This window comes from Tupaia chinensis, unplaced genomic scaffold (assembly GCF_000334495.1).
Source record: "Tupaia chinensis unplaced genomic scaffold, TupChi_1.0 Scaffold143584_1, whole genome shotgun sequence".
Classification (NCBI taxonomy): domain Eukaryota; kingdom Metazoa; phylum Chordata; class Mammalia; order Scandentia; family Tupaiidae; genus Tupaia; species Tupaia belangeri.
This window is the reverse complement of record NW_006203430.1, coordinates 4,080,913-4,099,457: the sequence shown is the minus strand read 5'-3', so window position 1 is coordinate 4,099,457 and position 18,545 is coordinate 4,080,913. Positions and strand designations below refer to the sequence as shown.

At 39.2% G+C, this 18,545-nt stretch overlaps 1 protein-coding gene across 1 annotated transcript in view; it reads right to left on the bottom strand.

Annotated features, from left to right (window-relative positions):
- Positions 1-4,314: 4,314 nt before the first annotated feature.
- The window catches only part of TWSG1 (twisted gastrulation BMP signaling modulator 1), a 57,077-nt gene continuing 42,846 nt past the window's right edge, over positions 4,315-18,545 (bottom strand). The window contains exons 3-4 of the mRNA XM_006164024.3: positions 9,515-9,781; positions 4,315-5,837 (exon numbers count right to left, since the gene is read on the bottom strand). Of these exons, the coding sequence (XP_006164086.1) occupies positions 5,656-5,837; positions 9,515-9,781 (449 nt within the window). The 3' untranslated portion in view covers positions 4,315-5,655. The remainder of the gene's footprint in view (positions 5,838-9,514; positions 9,782-18,545) is intronic.

Genomic DNA, 18,545 nt, shown 5'->3' with positions numbered 1-18,545 from the left:
GCCTTGCTCCAACTTCCTAGAGGGTCACTCAAACCCCTCTGAGGCAGAGGAGCACAAAGACCTTGCTATTTGCTCAGAACTGGGGATGGGAACTGTAATTACCTGCACCCATGTTTCAGAAAGATCATGTGACAAAAGTAAAAAGGGCAGTTAAACGTTAAAAATCGCATCTTTTTTTCTATAAATGTATTTTGGTGGTGACTGCATACCACCAGGGTATGTTCAAGATACCTTCGGTCCAGGGAGGGGATTTTTGCTGCCCTGCTAGCAGGAGGCCTGTACTTTTCCAGGCCTCATTCTGTGAGTCACAGCAGACTTCAGGGGCCTCCCCGCACCACTGTGGAGGCCAGAAATCCTTTTTTCTTTCCTTCTGCGTTGAGAATTCTCATCTCAAAATCCAAACCTTGGAGTTGTTGTTAGCAACATGCTTTAAGCGTAGACTATACTTTTCTTTCTTTCTTTCTTTTTTTTTTTTTGCCAGAAAATACATGTGCTCACCAGGGAGAGACTGTGGGGGAAGGGGAAAGCACCCTCAACTGGGTGTGTTCATGCTGCAATTCCTCCATTTCTTCATCCTGTCAGGACTGGGTGCACGCACGCACATACATATACCTGGTGTATTTTTCAAGCCATTAGAGCTGGGATTCAAACTGCAGTCAATCACGTGGGGCCTGGCTTTCTTAACCACAAGACCATGGGGCCAACCCAAGCAAAGACTTTAAAAGGAGATGAAGGGCTAGCCTGTGATGCGGTGGTTAAGGAGGCTGGATTTCATATAGCTGACTGTGTGGTTCAAGTCCTGGATCCAGTGGCTTGAAAAGCACGCGGGGCATGTGTGCACATGTGCCCAAAGTCCCAAAGGGAAAAGTGGAGAAGGGGTTGTGGCGTGACCATCTCCCATGGGGTGGTGCATTCTCACTTTCCCTTTCGCTTTCTCTGGTGAGCACACATGCTCTCTAGCTAATTAAAAATAAAAATAATAGATAAATGGAGGTAAATGAATTTACTGTCCATTGGTTAGGAAAAAGCTAAAAGGTCAAAGGGCCATAAGTGGTAACATGCACAAGCTAATAGCATTGTCTGCCGGGTTACTGTGCTCAGCCCACATGGGTGCTGCCTGCTATAGGCCGTCTTTCCTGCCTTCTTTGTTTCAGTGGTATTCTGTCCCAACTCTGCCTCTCCAGCTTTACCCTCTCCTGACTCAGTCCACACAACTAGAGGCCACTTGCACACCGTTAGCAAAGAAATCACTTTCTGGGGCCAGGTGGCGTCACAATAGTAACACGACTGGACTCACAGGGCAAAGGTCCTGGGTTTGTGTCTGAGAGTCTCCCTGATGATTCTGGGATTCTGGGATTCATGCATAAGTGCCTGTGACCCAGCTGAGACTGGAGGTGGGTCACGGAATAAGCCAGCCCCCTGTTAGAGGTGCCTGTCTCTCTGTCATAAAGAAATGAATACACTTAAAAAAGAAAAACAAAAAAACTTTCCCAATGAAAGATTTCTGCCTTTCTTTGAAACTTATTCACCCTCCCCAATTCCTCAGCTCTGTCTTCAAAGTCATTCAGGAATCCCTGTGAATATTTCCCCTATCTAGGGCCCCCGTTTCACTAGGCTGTCAGAACATGGATTCTATGAAATGGCGTGAATTTATCATGACAGCACAGCCCATGCCTCTTAATTCTTTTTGAGTTTTTAATTTTTCCACTGAAATTCAATGCTGTGGAAAGTTTTAAAATGTATTTTTATTAACGACAGATATATGTGCGTACGAGAGAGAGAGAGAGAGAGAGAGGATACCGACAATGAGGCCTGGCCACAACACAATCCTTTTTTCCTCCAATTCTCTCTCCTGTCTGGATCCTGGGCCATGCAGATCTGGCTCCCCTGTGCAGTGCCTCTGTTCGCATGGCTCTCAGTTCTAGCAGTGACACCGCCCTGTGAGAATCACCATGGGAGAGCTGGGGAAGTACTTCCTACCTTGATCTTTGTAACTCCTTCCAAGGCCTGTAAGGAGAAGGGCGAAGCAGTCATTTCAAAGCTTCGCCGTGTTGGAATAAAGCACATGAAAAAGCGAAGAATGAACTGTTCAAAGATCCCTTGTTGTAACAGAATCCACAGTGACCTTCAGAGAAAAACAGACATGCTTTGCTGATCCCTTACACACTAACTTTACTGGGCAAAAATGTCAAACTTATTTCAATGTTTTATGCAGAAATTAATACGAAATGCAACTCACACTCATTTTGCTTTTTTTTTTTTTTATTAAAACACTTTTTTGTTTATAGGCACACAAAAAAGAAAACACACAATCTGATTATGTAAAACACAATTAACACCGACATCTGGGAATGCAGAGTAGGTCTAAAGTCTTCAAAGACACTTTCACAGAAACAAACTTTAAAAATTAGGCATATTTATATTTACCTCATTTTTAGAAAGGTTTTAGTTTCTTCATTTTAATGCTATTCTGATTTATATGTATTTGTTCAAGTACTCTTAATATCTTATCAATTTTTTCTAAAACTTCAGAAATCATATTTCTAAATGAATTTCCTCTCTTTTATAGCATCTACATAGATAAATTCTAGATTTTATTTGAATTATCATTTGCTTTGCTGTCACTATTATGAGCACAGTTCCAGTAAAAATGAAATGTTATGGGGAAAAATGACAATAGACAAACCTGGAAGCAAGCCTAAGTCTTCCTACAGGAAAGGACTTATATACATGGCTTTAATAACATGCGCTGATTTAAAAACCAATATATATGTTTTTAAGTCTAGCTATTAAAAAAAGGTAGCAACTAAATGTTTGATTAAAAAAGAATAACAAGGAACCAGCAGTAAGCGTAATGGCTATGCTGCTGGACTCGGATGTAGTCGACTGCAGTTCGTGTACCGGACCCAGTGGCTTAAAACTTACGCTGGGTGCGTGTGCGTGCATGCCCAAGATCCCAAGAGGAGAATGGAGGAGAAGGGATTGCGGCGTGGCCATCCCCCCGGGGGGTGATTTCTCGCTTTCTGTCTCTCTGTCTCTCTCTGTCATGAGCGCACGCACCCTATAGCAAAAACCTCTTCAAACAAAACAAAACAAAACAAAATTTTACCAATGCTTCAACAAAGTTTTACTAACACTTCAATACAGAAGCGAAAGTTGCTTAGAATGGTAATAGAGGGTCTAAATTTTAGGGAGGCTACTAGCTTCTGAAATGTTGTACTTCCAATTTAGAAAAATTTTGTTATTCAAAACTGTAATACATTAAAGAACACCCAATATGGAATCTTTTAAATAGAGTCTTTGAACCTCTTCATAAAGCAGAAAAATGAAGTTAATTTGATTATAAAAGACTTATATCTTGGGGCCAACAGATGGCGTAGCAGTTATGTCACTGGACTCCCACATGGCTGATTGTGGTTTGAGTCCTGGACACAGACGCTTGAAAGTTACACCGGGTGCGTGTGAATGCATGCCCAAGTTCCCAGGAGGGGAATGTAGAAGAAAGGATGGTGGCATGGCCTTCCCCCTTCCGGAGGTGGGGGTTGATTTCTCACTTCCCCTCTCTCTGTCTCTCTCTCTGTCTCTCTGTCTCTCTCTTGGGTGAGTGCATGTGCCCTAAGGCGAAAACCTCTAAAAAAGGAAAAAAGACATACTTAGGGATAATTTCTAATTGGAGAAATAAGAGTTAAGAAAAAGCAGCTAAAACAATGTAGTTTAAGAAAGTATTCTTCCAAGGTATGGGGTAAGAAAAGAGAAGTTATATTTTAAAATTTAATAATACTGACCTAAAAAGGTAATAAATGCCATTTAAAAATGTTGATTTTCATCAATAAGAAAACACTAAGCATGTTGCCAATGAACACAAAAGCATTACTCATTCACACACATGACATCAGCTTGAAAAGCCGTGAAGCTGAAATGAAGCTGCTGACTATAGATCCCTTTAAAGTATGTTCTCTTTAGTTAAGAAAACTCTCAGCTTTATAGATAATAGTGAACAAAGGGAGTTAAAATGTTTGCAAGGCACTTTTAAACAGACATTCTAGATAAAAGTAAAAAAGGATAATCTAATGTTTTCCTACCAAAGAAAAAGAAAAAATATATATATACCCAAAAGCTAAATCTCAACATTTAAAAAGCTAAAGTACCTCAAATATTCATTAGAGATATCTAAAAGAACAGAAAGGTATCAAGGCTTTACATTTTATAAAAGCTAATCATATTATTACAAATAATCCTGTAACTACTGTTCAGATAATGAATAATACAAAATGATCCAAGAGCATTATCTAAAATATGTGGACATATAAAGAGGTATTCCTAAAAGTTACTTGTAAATCCAACTATGTACTAGAGAAATTAATAATTGTATAAAATTAAGAGTCCCTGTAATATAAATATCTATGAAGATTGACAACTGATTATTAGTAAGGGCACAAAGTAAACTTACATTTATTAAAACATTATATAAAAAAATGACTAAAGTATATGAAATATACTTGGAGTGAACATCATCTTGAAACAGTTTTTTTTAACTTTGTAATCTTAACCTCTCATAGTATGATTAATACAAACATTATATCCACATATATCAATTTAATAAGTGAAAGGTTACAAAATAACAAAAATAATGAATGTGAATAGTTTTGTTTTCCATTATAGTTTCCTGCATTTTCACTCTTCCCTGTGCATACCCGTAAAATCTCTTCTGTTCCTCTCCGAACACTCATTCTCAGGGGATGTGGAGGGCACTTGGCTGAGGCAGAGGTGGCTTGGCTGAGGCTGAGTGGGCTCAGCTGGCCCATATGCCATTTTTCTACATGGGGACAGCTCTTTCTAAGTAGAGTCTGATGGAGCAATCATTCCCCATCCCTAGTGCTCTTCAATCTGGCACCTAAAGTCACAGAAATGCTTTGACTCACTAATTATTTGCTCTAGCAGCATATCTAATGCCACTTCATAGGTACACCCTGGAATTCTTGGTAAAGGTCAGCAGGGGGAATGGGAGAGATTGGGAAACTTTCCCTAAAGGTTGGTCTGTATGTGTGTCATAGGAGGGATTCTAAGGTTGGAGTTTTCAACTATAAGACAGTAATAAGCATTTAAAAACCAATGTGAAAAGGTTTGAAATTAAACTTTTTATGGTGATTTTTGTGAGAGTTTTCAGAGTAATGTATTTGAATGTCTACTCTATTAATACAACAGATAAATGATACAAGGCACGCTAAGAGTGGCATAAAACTAAAAACTCATCACCCTAGGAACAGCACAAGAAGAAATTGTGACTCATTTTCTGCAAAAACCTTTGAAACAAAAAGCTTTTGGAACGCTAGAAGAAAACTATCAGCACCAGGCTTTATTTAAAAACCTCAGATACTTCAAGGAATTCTCTGATCACTGGCTTCTCTTATAAATCAAGCTGGAGGGTATTCAAAGGAAAGGGCTTCTAGGCAGTAGGCCATAAAATCAATAAGCACAATTATAACCATATAATTTAACACATCATTGGATAAGTTGTACTTTAAAAGAAACTCATTCCAAATTCTTACATCTTCTTAATTCACTGGCTTTCTGATGTAATTGGTAGACTCATAGAATAATTTTTCATAGGTTTCTTTTGACTAGATTGCTTTGGTTTGCATTCCTTTTCCTTCTTTAAAACATGCAGTTCATACATTTGACAGTTTTACTACCATAGTCAATACATTCTGGACCAATGCACTCACAGCAGGCGTTATGAAACCAGCGGTATTTGGAGGCTCCCATAGACTCACAGGATATTTTACACTGATGTATGGACATGCAGTCATCAAAATAAACCACAGTACACATATGTTCTGAAAAATAAAACACAAAGATTTCAAAGGGAGAAAGAGGAAAAACAGGAAATGCTTTAATAACTGGTGAATATTAGTAGTAGTTGTTTATCTTAGTGTTCTTATTGCTGGTTTTGCATAGGACGAGGAGATGGTATAGGAAAAAAGATGTTCATCTGAGTTCATTATGCTGAGAAGGAAGTCAGACTCTCCCACTCCAGCTGAAGAAGGCAAAAAGTTTCTTCAGTCTCTTTAATCAGATTTTGGCTTTGATCTGAAAGTTAGACTACTGAGCTTATAAACATTTGCTATGCTCTAGATGTGTGCTTTTTAAACTTCGCATTTCTGATAAGATTTCTAATTAAGAGAGAATTCCCCAGCCAAAAGAAGTTTGAAAAAATAATATTATAAAGTTATACTGAGAATCTATAAGAAAAAAAAAACTTAGTAATTCAAATGATGTGAAGTGATCAGCAATGTTTGATAAAACGAACATTAGCTATTATAAGGTATTTTTTATTACTAACAGTGATTTTTGGTACTATTTTCCAACTTTTGAGTGTTTCAATTTTGAGTGCTTTTGGTGATTAACACCATATGACTCTGCCTAGTTAGAAGGACACGGTACATGATATAAAGGAAATGAAAACCATTAATAGAGGGGACATCAGGCTGGTCATGCAGCCTGGTGGTTAAAGGAATCAAATCCCGTATGACCAAGCACAGTTCAAATCCCGGCTCAGACAGCTTGAAAAACATACATAAAAATAAACACACACACATAAATAAATAAATTAAATTAAAGAAAAATAAGATTATATGATCAAGGGTAAGTTGTTTAAAAAATTTACTTTATTTATGAAAAAGAACATGTGGACCCTTACACATGAGAGAGAGAGACAAGAGACATAAATAGGCACCCTGGACAGGGTCTTGCCACACAGCAATCACCTTCTGGTCCTACAGCTTCTCGGGATCTTGGGCATGTACACCTAGAATGTTTTGGGATGATTTGGGATCAAACTCTGGTCAGCCATGTGGCTTTCAGCACTGCAATTCCACACACTGCTGACTGTACGACTGAGACTGGGCTGGCTACAATCATTAGGAATTCAAAGAGGAATCAGAGAACCCTAACATTAACTAAGTAGAAAATGGTAGATCTATCAATTACAAACACAACAAATAGAACCACAGCTGTAGATGGGAGTAGTAGGAAATTGTCAACAATCTACGGGAAGGGGATCCTGGGGCATTAATAAGAAACTTTAGCTCTGTCTTAAAGGATAGTTGGTGTTTCCAAAAATTAGCTTCCTACTAATTGTTGCCTGCATTTAAATACTCTTTGAACAAAGTTTATAAATTATTACATAATATCAATTATATTGGTTTATTTACATTTTAAAAATGGGGACCAAAGAATAATTATATTCCATATACTTTACTGTTTTCCAAAATCTAGAATTTGTTTTATAAAGTATTTTAACCTAAAAGGAATAAGAATTCTTACTGTCTTTTTTAAAAAAAGATTTATTTATTTTATTTTATTTCTTAAAATGATTTATTTTTTAAAATTTGACCAGAGAGAGACAGCAAGAGAGAAAGAAAGGGAAAGTGAGAAAGCAAGCTGCTAGGTTCAGGACCTGGACCTGGACCTAGTCCAGCACCTTGACCACCACACCACCTGTTAGCCCCCTTACTCTGTCATTTATTAAAAGCTGTTTTGCTTTTACTATTAATGTCCAAGGTTTCTTTGTCCAAAGGACTGCAATGGAGGGCAAAACAAATAGCCAAACTTAAAAAAAATACAAACTATATTACTTATACATAATTCATCTCCTAAGAAATAACTGCCTTGTTTTTTTTGTTTTTTTTAAAGAATTATTTTAACTTTGTTTTAATTTGACCAGAGAGGGACAGAGTAAGAGAGAGAGAGAGAGAGGGAGAAAGTGAGAAAGCAAGCTGCCCGGTCCAGGACTCAAACTACAGTTGGCCATGTGGGAGTCCAATGCCCCCAACAACCATGCCACCTGCCAGCCCAAACAACTGCCTTATTCTTACATAATAAAACTGTGTGGTGCCTTTTATTCAAAAATATCAAAATATTAAAGACTATATAAAGTTATATGCCCTTTACACTCCAAAATTATGAAATGACCTATGCTTATTAATAAATATTCTTTAATATGCTTCTTGCATTTGTATACTTCATTCTCTCATTTAGTTCCCCTCTGCTCAATAGCACCCCTTTACTGAGAACTGGTCTGGGTCAATTTATACCTGGAAATAAAATGTCTGTAACACAAATTTGCTCATAAAGAAAATTAGTAGCCTTGGCATCATTTATGGTACCAATGCTGTTTAGAAAACCTGGGCGTGGGCCAGTAGGTGGTGTGGTGGTTAAGGTGCTGGATCCCACATGGCCAAGTGCTTGGTTTGAGTTCCTGACAGGTGGCTTGAGAAACATGTCCAGTGTGTGAACATGCCCAAAATCTCAAGAGGAGAATGGAGGAGAGGTGACTGCGGTGTAGCCATCTCCCCAGGGGGTGATTGCTCTATTTCTCTCTCTCTATTTGTCTGGCCAGTAGGTGGTGTGGTGGTTAAGGTGCTGGATCCCACATGGCCAAGTGCTTGGTTTGAGTTCCTGACAGGTGGCTTGAGAAACATGTCCAGTGTGTGAACATGCCCAAAATCTCAAGAGGAGAATGGAGGAGAGGTGACTGCGGTGTAGCCATCTCCCCAGGGGGTGATTGCTCTATTTCTCTCTCTCTATTTGTCTCTCACTGCAGAACACATGTATCCTGTAGCAAACTGAAAAAAAAAAACAAAAAAACAAACAAAAAATCCCTCATGTCCCAACGCATGCTGAATAACTGTGAAACAAAAAATCCCTTATGTCCCAACGCATGCTGAATATCTGTGGACAACACTGTACTAGGTAGACAGCACTGTTGTATCTTATGAAAAGAATAATTAAAACTTAATGCAGATAAGGGGGCCAGCAGGTGGCATGGTGATAAAGGCGCTGGACTCACATGGCCAACCTGGACCAGGAGGCTTGCTTTCGTACTTTCCCTCTCTCTCTCAGTCTCTCTCTGGTCAAATTAAAATAATAATAATGACAATAATAATAAATTAAAATTCTTTTAAAAACTAAAATAAAAATTTAATGCAAATAGAGACCAGAACGAGGAACAGTTGTTTTCCAACACAGCTTGGATTGCCAGCAGCATGAAGGGTGTTTTGACAGCGTACTGAATGCCTCATCTACTCAGGGATCCCAGTTCTTGAAATCGAACATTTAAAGACTATACAATTAAAAAGTTGCTCCAAAAGATAATCATTTTCTTTTCTTTTTTAAAAAAATTTTTTGCCATGAGTGTGCTCACTGACAGAGAAAGAAAAGGGTAAAGTGAGAAATCACCCCCCAAGGGGGGATGAGCACACTGCAATCCCTTCTCCTCTATCCTCCTTCTGGGATCTTGGGCACAGACACACACACACACACACACACACAAGCACACACACAAGCACACACATGCCCAAGGTGATTTTTAAGCCGATAGGTCCAGGACTTGAACCGTGGTCAGCCATGTGGGAGTTCTGCACCTTAACCACCATGTCCACAAATGATAATCTTAATACAGGTTTCATAGCCATAGGAGAAGGTACAGGAAAAGGCAACTGTTGGTGGTTACCTTTGTCGCTGGCATAAGGCGCGTGCACATTATTACTAGGAACGGATACGTTTTGGTGGTGCGGCTGGTTCACAGTTTCTAGAAATGAAACCAGATTCTCATGGTGTGAAAGTTCTTCTGCAACAGGGAAGGAAACGATGTTCCAATTCAACTGTGTATCTCCTTCTGTGAGGGCCCGGAAGAGAGAAGGGATAGGCTCATGCAGCTCCTCCACTGTGCTCTTCGAAGTTGGAGGCGTGTCGCTGTAATTCCGAGGGTTACACATACCTTAGTGGGCAGGAGTGACAAAGAGAATAAAAGGTTATTTTTCTCACTGATCATAACACTGTGGGATTTTGCTAGTTACTGTCCAACACAATTCCAATATACTAAAACTGTATGATTTCTAACATTTATTGTAGATACTTTCCTAGCTTTGTTTTTGGCTGAGAGAGCCTGAAAATGATGACACCCCGCCCCATCCCAGTAGCTTTGAGTACACTGAACGCCCAGATCTTGTTTGCTAAATACTCATCCTTCACTAAGAGAAACCAGAACTCCTTGGAGAAAACATTGACTCTAGGGATGGGTCAGGGCAAGTACAAAATGAGCCTGAAACATTTTGTGTGTGTGTGTGCCAGAAGGTAAAGGAAAGCTCAGTGATGGAACATGTTGAAAAGACAGTAAGGACAACCTGAAGGTCTCCCACTTGCTAAACTGACAGTTGGAGCATAGACTGATAATAGATTACCACACTGTGAGGAAAACAATAATCTATGAGTCCTTATATCATAAATAAAAGAACAAGATAAATGGAAAAGGGAAGGCTCTTTTTTGCCAACTGATAAATGTAGAAGGAATAAAATAATTTAAAAGGACAAAATGGCAAGAGAGAATTAGAAATAGAATTTTTTTCAAGTTGTGCTATACGAGAAGAGCTGACACAGTGTTTAATCAGCTCTGCCCTTCGAGCTATCCCATCTGATACTATGCAGGGCAGAGAGGAGCTATCCCATATAACACAGCCTAAAATACAGACTCAAGAGCTAATTAAAAGATTATTGTTTTGTTTTTATTTTTATTTTTATTTTTTTAAGACAGATTTTTGCTATAGTGCACATCGCTGGAGAGACAGAGACAGAAAGCAAGAAAACACTTCCCAGTGGGAATGGCCATGCTGCAATCCCTTCTCCACCATTCTCCTCTCGGGATTTTGGGCATGCATGCACACATGCCTGGCATGAGTCTAAGCTGCTGGGTCCAGGACTTCAACTATGGTTGATTGTGTGGGAATCCGGCAACATAACCATTACATCTGCTAGTCCTAAAAGATTGTTTTAAACCACTGTGTTTTGGGGCAGGTTACTTAGTAGTAATAGTACCTGAAACTGAGCCCTTCAAATTTTCTTTTGTGAACATTACAAGGGGACTTCAGAAAGTTCATGGAGGGGCTGGCAAGTGACGTGGTGATTGGGGTACTGGACTCCCACATGGCTGACCATGGTCAAGTCTCAGACCTGGTGGTTTGCTTTCTCACTTTCCATTTCTCTCTTTCTCTGGTCATATTAAAAAAATATTAATAATAAAATTAAATTTAAAAAATTCTTTAAGAAAAAATTTCATGGAAAAATAGAATTAAAGTACATGTTTATTTTGATGCAGAACATTTTCAAGACCATACATAGTTTTTTGAGAGAGAGAAAGAGAGAGAGAGACAGCCTAGACAGAATCTCATTATGCTGCAATCCTCTTTCCCAGCCCTCCAGCTTGTCAGGATGTTGGGCACGCATGTTCACGCTCCATAAGTAATAATCTAAGATTACAGTCAAGGTCATGATTAAGTCTCCTGATTTTGTGTGTACTGCTCTAATAATCACGTTCTATAAATATCTTTTTTTTTTTTAGTGCATTTGTTTCTTTCATGAGAGAAACAGAGAGAGAGACAAACACTCTCGACAAGGTCTCATGCTGTAACCCTCCCTGCAGCCTTTCCAACCAGCCAGGCTCAAAGATACATATGCACCTGGTATAGAAAGGAGGACATAGGAACTAAACACAGATTCTCCATACAGCTTTAAGCATTGCAGAGTGTTGTGTTACTACTGTGTCACTGGGTTGGGCCTAAATAATCATTACGTGTCATTGAAAAGCAAATAATACCTAGAATGCATGTATTATACAAGTACATGACATATTCCTCTGTTAGATTCTATGATGAATGAAAATTAGTAATCAGAAATGAAAAGGTAACAATGGCCCCAAGTTTAGTTCCTTTAGGTTAAAGATGGCATGGTGGTTGAGACACTGGGCTTCCACATGGCCAACTGTGGTTTGAGTCCTGGACTGGGTGGCTTGAAAATCATGCTGGGTGTATGTGCGTGCATGCCCAAAATCACATGAGGAGAATGGAGGAGAAGGGACTGTGGCATCCTTCCGGGGAGGTGGGTGATTTCTAACTTTCCCTCTCACTGCCTGTCTCTGTTTCTCTTTGGCAAATGTATATGCCCTATGGCAAAAACCTTAAAAGAAAAACTCAACTCAACTCAACAGCTATGGAAGTCTTTAAAAATATATCAGTACTTAATATATGTAATTTCTTTACATCTAAAATATTTTTTAAAGTGCTGTAAATTTAGCAAACAGGCTAAAATCATTTCTAATTTACAATGCATTAAAACTAGTAAGCATGAAGTAAATGCTTGCTAGCTAGTATTTTTCCATGGCATCGCTATCAAAATTTTCATCTATCATCTCTTTTTAATTAGGATTACAGACAAAGAGACCATCACAAGAGACTCTTCGTAGGCATGCTGATATTGACCCCTATTTCTTTCAAGCACAGTGAACTATGAAATCTGAACTGCCAGTGTTGTCTAACGTAATCCTGCTCAAGAGAAGAAATGTTTTCACATTTCTGGCAATTCTTTAGTGTCTATCTTCATTGTATACAATGAATCAATTTCTTGCTGGAGTTACCAACCATCTGTAGTTTAAATTCAGTTAGCAAAGCTGTCTGGGAAGTATATCCCATCGTCCTGAAGTTTATCATTATTGGAGAGCTTTTCTTTAAGCATAAAGGATTTTATGCTCTCCTTTCTTTTCATGACCATTTCTTGAGATATTTTTACATTCTTTCACTACATAGAAGTTGAGATACTAATAATATTAACAGACATAGAGAAATGGGCTCTGTAAATGATACTCGGGGGACAAAAATTAGGACAAAAATAAAATGGCAACTGAAAGACAAATGTTTTCAATTCTTTAAGGGAGCAGAGCTTATTACTACTTCTTCCAGCCAAAACTCACTATCTTCCTGCTCTTGGTCTGCAACTATGAAATATGAAGAATTTTCTGATGTAACTGATCATGCTTAATTCTTTTACATATCTGACCTGTCATCACCACACATTTGAAAACTAAAGACACATTAAAAGTAGTTTACTTGATTAAACGTTTCAGGATGGAAATTAAGACTAGATGGGGAGGGACCAGCAGATGGCATAATGGTTACGTCATAGGACTCCCATGTAGTTAACCATGGCCCAAGTCCTGGACCTGGCACCTTAAAACTCATGCTGGGCACGTGTGCCCAAGATCCCAAGAGGAGAATGGAGGAAAAGGGATTGTAGCATGGCCGTCCCCCCTGGGGGATGATATTTCACTTTTCGCTTCTCCGTTTCTCTCTGGCAGGCGCATGTACCCTGTAGCACAAATCTCTCTCTTAAAAAAAAAAAAAGAGTAGGTGGGTGAGGAGCCAACAGATGGCATAGTAGTTATGTTGTTGGACTTCCACATGGGTGACCACAGTTTGAGTCCCAGACTCGGTGGCTTGAAACTCATGCCGGGCATGTGTGCACGTGTGTGCCCCAAATCCTGAGAGGAGAATGGAGGAGAAGGGATTTGGTGTGGCCATCCCCTCGGTGGGTGATTTCTCACTTTCCCTCTCACTATCTCTGTCTCTCCCTCCAGCAAGTGTATACACCTTAGGCAAAAAAAAAAAAAAAATCCTCTAAAAAAAAGAGAAAGATTAAGCCGGGAAAAGTTATTACTTTTCTTAATAAATGTGCATGATTTAACAACTGCCCAGAAAAGCTCACAGTGAAAACCAGCAGTCCTTTCCACTCCTCCCACCCTGATTCTTTGATTCTCCAGATGCAGTTACTTTAGAAATTGGTCCTTAAGTTTTTCTGGTAGTTACTGTCAGAAGAATTTAAATAAAAATGACTAAAGTATGGAGCCAGCAAGTGGCATGGTGGTTAAGGGCGCTGGACTCCCACATGGCCAACCATGATTTGACTCCGGACCTGGAGGCTTGCTTTCTCACTCTGTCCTCTCTGGTCAAATTAAGTTAAATAAAAATAAAACATGTTTTTGGAGATATTTAGGGAAACGATTATGAATTGAGTTGTGGATTATAGCAAGAAAAAGTTGTTCATTCTGTTAGGTGTCATAATGGCATTATGATTAGTAAGGTAAATATCCATATTCTTTTAGCAGTTGACAGTAAGAATTTAAGAATAAGAATTATTTGTGGGAACAGCAGATGGTATGATAGTTATGTTGCTGGACTTCCACATGGCCTACCACAGTTCGAGTCCTGGACCTGGTGGCTTAAAATTCTGCCAGTTACATGTGTGTGCATGCCCAAAATCCTGGAAGGAGAATGGAGAAGGGACTGCGGCATGGCCATCTCCTCTAGAGATCCCCCCTCACTTTCTGTTTCTCTGTTTCTCTGGCAAGCTTATGCACCCTATAGCAAAAATCTCTCTCACAAAAAGAAAAAAAAGATTTGCTCTCTGAGATTTGCTTTTAAATACTTTGCCAAAGAAAGAACAAAAGGATAGTAAAAACAAATTTGGAATATTCTTGATCATTGTTGAAAGTGAATGATGGCTATATAGGAATTCATGTGCTATTCTCTCCACTTACGGAAACTGCTATATTTAATTCCTTCATGGATAATTATTTTCTTGTTGAGCTTTTATGGTTTCTTTTTTGGTGGTGGTGGGGGAACAGTATACAATCATGCCATAATTCCTTCCCTCCCGTTTCTCTATCCCCTTAGGATCTGGGGCATACACACATGTTCCCAGTGTGCTTCTCAAGCCCCCAGGGCCAGGATTTGAACCACATGGTAGGCCATGTGGGATCTGGGAGCCATGGAGCTGGTCCCAAAGAGGCCTCATTTTGAGAGTGGTACAAGAATAGATAGAACTTTTCATTTTTGGTTCTTAGTTTCTTTCACATGAGTAAAGGATTATATCAGAATCTCCAAAGGGTATGTATAGTTTCAAAAAGGATCTAATTAGTATTCTAATGGTCTTTTTCTGAAAACAAAACAACTCCTTTTGCTTTGAAATGACAAAACAAGAGAGAGTATGGCTGATGATATTAAGAGATGTAGTGATGCAAAAAGGACAGAGCGAGACAAATAATGATTGAAACTGAAAACGAGGGCATGCCATTGTCTAGAGCAGCTCTCCTTAATCTTTTAAAACCCTTCCCTGTTTTGATCAACATAAAAATCTTACCACCATCTGTCCTCTCATGAGCTGTCATATTTATATGAGGCCTCTCAAGGAAGACTCAATGCCTGATGCCAAGAACAGTTCAGCAGAGGCAATTTTATGAAGGCCCACAAAAATGTGGTCTAAGTATGTAGTTCTTATCTAGATGGTCTGGCTAAATCCAAAGAGGAAACTTAGAGTTTATACTACAGCTTTGTTCCTAATACTAATTATCCGTATGGAGATCACAAAAAAATTAGTACTTTGGGACCAGCAGTTAGCATAATGGCTATGTTGCTGGACTCCCATGTAGTCAACCGCAGTTCGAGTCCTGGACCTGGTGGCTTAAACTCATGCCAGGCATGTGTGTGTGTGTGTACCCAAGATCCCAAGAGGAGAATGGAGGAGAAGGGATTGCAGCATGGCCATCCCCCCTGGGGGGTGAGTTCTCGCTTTCTATCTCTCTGTCTCTGTCTTTCTGGCGAGCGCATGCGCCCTACAGCAAAAACCTCTCCAAAAAAAAAAAAATTAGTACTTATAAATAATGACTTATTAAAGTCAATACTATTTACTAGCTTAAGAATAATAACTATAATGGCCATACATAAAAGCTACTGTGTTATGATGTGATTTTAGAATGACAACCCCCTTTCCCTTTATCACCCAAGTAGGTGAGTAATGTACAACATACAGGAAGCCATGTAACATAATGATTCACAGCACATGGATACAAGGCTACCTGGCTTGACTCCTGGCTCTCATCCACACTGTCTGACCTTAGGGAGGTCATTTAACTTTCTGATCTCATATAGAAAACAGATGAAGAATAATAACAACCTCTTACTCCTCACCATTATTATCAGGACTGAATGAACTAACATGTGGCAAGTACTCGGCTCATAAAAGTTGTTGTATAAGCATTAACTATTATTGTTATTTCACTGACTAATTAAATATAACTTACACATTGGTACATGGACATATTAAAGAATTAAAACTCTTTCAGGGCTGGCGAGTGGTGTGGTGGTTAAGGGTGCTGGACTCCTACATGGCCGACCACAGTTCAAGTCCCAGACCTGGCGGCTTGCTTGCTCACTTCTCCTTTCTCTCTCTCACTCTGTCCCTCTCTGGTCAAATTGAAATAAATAAATAAATAAAGTTAAATAAAATAATTCTTTTTAAAAAAAAATACAAAACAAAACTGTTTTTCTATAGTGAGCCACATAATACATACATGAAATGCATGATGTTTGGACCTCTTTTTGTTTATTTACTTATTTCTCCATGAGAGAGAGAGAGAGAAAGTGAGAGGGAAAGTGAAAAATCACCCCCCAGAGGGAATGGCTACACAGCAATCCTTTCTCCATCATTTTCCTCTTGAGATTTTGGGCAAGCCCGCACATGTACCCACTGTGATTCTCTAGCTGCCAGGTCTAGGACTAGAACCGTGGTTGGCCATGTGGGAGTCCAGTGCCTTAATCATCATGCCACCTACTGGCCCCCAAAGTTGTAATTTCTTAATGTAATTAAAGAGTATCTTAGTAAATCATGATTCATTTTATGTTTTTCTAAAAAAATTTTTAAGAGGCCAGCAAGTGGCATGGTGGTAAAGGCACTGGATACTCACATGGCCCACCTCAGTTTGAGTCCTAGACTCAGTGGTTTGAAAATCACACTGTATGACTAAAATCCCATGAGGAGAATAGAGGAAAAGAGATTATAGTGTGGCCAACCCCCAAGGGGGGGTGATTTCTCACTTTCACTATCTCTGTCTCTCTAAAGTAAGTACACATGCCCTATGCCCCCCCCCCCAAAAAAAAAGTGCAGTCTAATACCAGACTCAAAATACAAAAACTTACATAAGGGGCCAGCAGGTGGGGTGGAGGTTAAGGTGTTGGACTCCCACATGGCCAACAGCAATTCAAATCCTAGGCCTGGCGGCTTGCTTTCTCTCTGTGTGTCTCTCTCTGGTGAGTGCATGTGCCCTGTAGTGAATTAAAATAATAATAATAATAATAATAATAAATTTTAAAAATTTAAAAACTTACATAAAAAGTTAATAGTTGGGGCCAGCAGGTGGCATGGTGGTTGAGGTGCTGGACTATCATGGTTCAAGTGCCAGATCTGGCAGCTTGAGAATCATGATGGCTTGAGTCTCAGGCCTGGTAGCTTGCTTTTTTATTTTCCTTCTTTCTCTCTCTGGTGAGCACATGTGCCCTGTAGCATATTTAAAAACTGGGACCAGCAGTTGGTGTAATGGCTATGTCGCTGGACTCCCATGTAGTCGACTGCCGCTCAAGTTCTGGACCCAGCGGCTTAAACTCATGCCAGGTGCGTGTGTGTATGTGCCCAAGATCCTGAGAGGAGAATGGAGGAGAAGGAATTGCAGTGTGGCCATCCCCACTGGGGGGTGATTTCTCGCTCTCTTTCTGGCTAATGCACATGCCCTGTAGCAAAAACCTCTCAAAAAAAAAAAAAAAAAAAAAAAAAGGGATGTAGGCTATAAGAAATCAAAACCTCCCTTGAAAGTTTTAAAAGCAGACTAGATCATACAGAAGATCAAATCTCAGATGTAAAGACAGAACCTCTGACCTAGAAAAATTTACCAAAAAGACTGAGAAAATAATCCCCCCAAATGAGAATAACAATACAAGTAACACTAGATACCATTAAATACCTAAACATGTGAATAATTGGTATCCCAGAAGGTTAAGAAACTAATAAGGGCATTGATCATCTATTCCATGAAATCCTGGAAGAAAGCTTTCTAAACCTAGGGAAGTATTTAAATATCCAGATGCAAGAAATACAAAGGACCCCACACAGAATCAATCCAAGAAGATCTTCTCCAAGGCACATCATAACCAGATTGACCAAAACCACAGAGACAAGATACTAAAGCTGGCAAAAGAGCAATGTCAAGTTACTTTCAAAGGATATCCCATCAGGTGAACATCTGCCCTCTCATCGGAAACAACGCAAGGAAGGAAAGAAAGGGAAAATATATTCAAAGTCTTAAGGGATAAACAATGTCAACCAAGAATACTATATGCAGCAAGATTATCCTTCATATGAGAAGAAAAGCACAAAACATTCTCAGACAACCTAACATGAAAGCATTTACCAACATCAGACAAACTCTTTGGGAAGTTCTAAATGGAGTGCTATACCAGGAAAGCTAAAGACAGACAGACAGAAATAAAAGAACAAAAAATGACCAAGAAAAGGGTCAACTTAATGGTAGGAACAACTTTAGAAATATCAATAATAATGTTGAATATTAACTTTCTGGATTTAAATGAAAAGATCAGACCTTAGTAACACTGCAAATTCAACAAAAGAGAGATTACATGAGACTGAACTGGTGAAATAGAATTCTATGACTTTTGACTAAAACATTACTCATTTTCTTCTATGCTTCGTCTGCTAGATTTAAAGATTTTGGTTTTCTCTTGAGTTGTTGATAGGTTCCACAATTAGTTCAAAAATTAAAAAAAAGGGGCTCTCACCCCTGCGTAGCCGCGCGCCAGACGGCTGGGGGC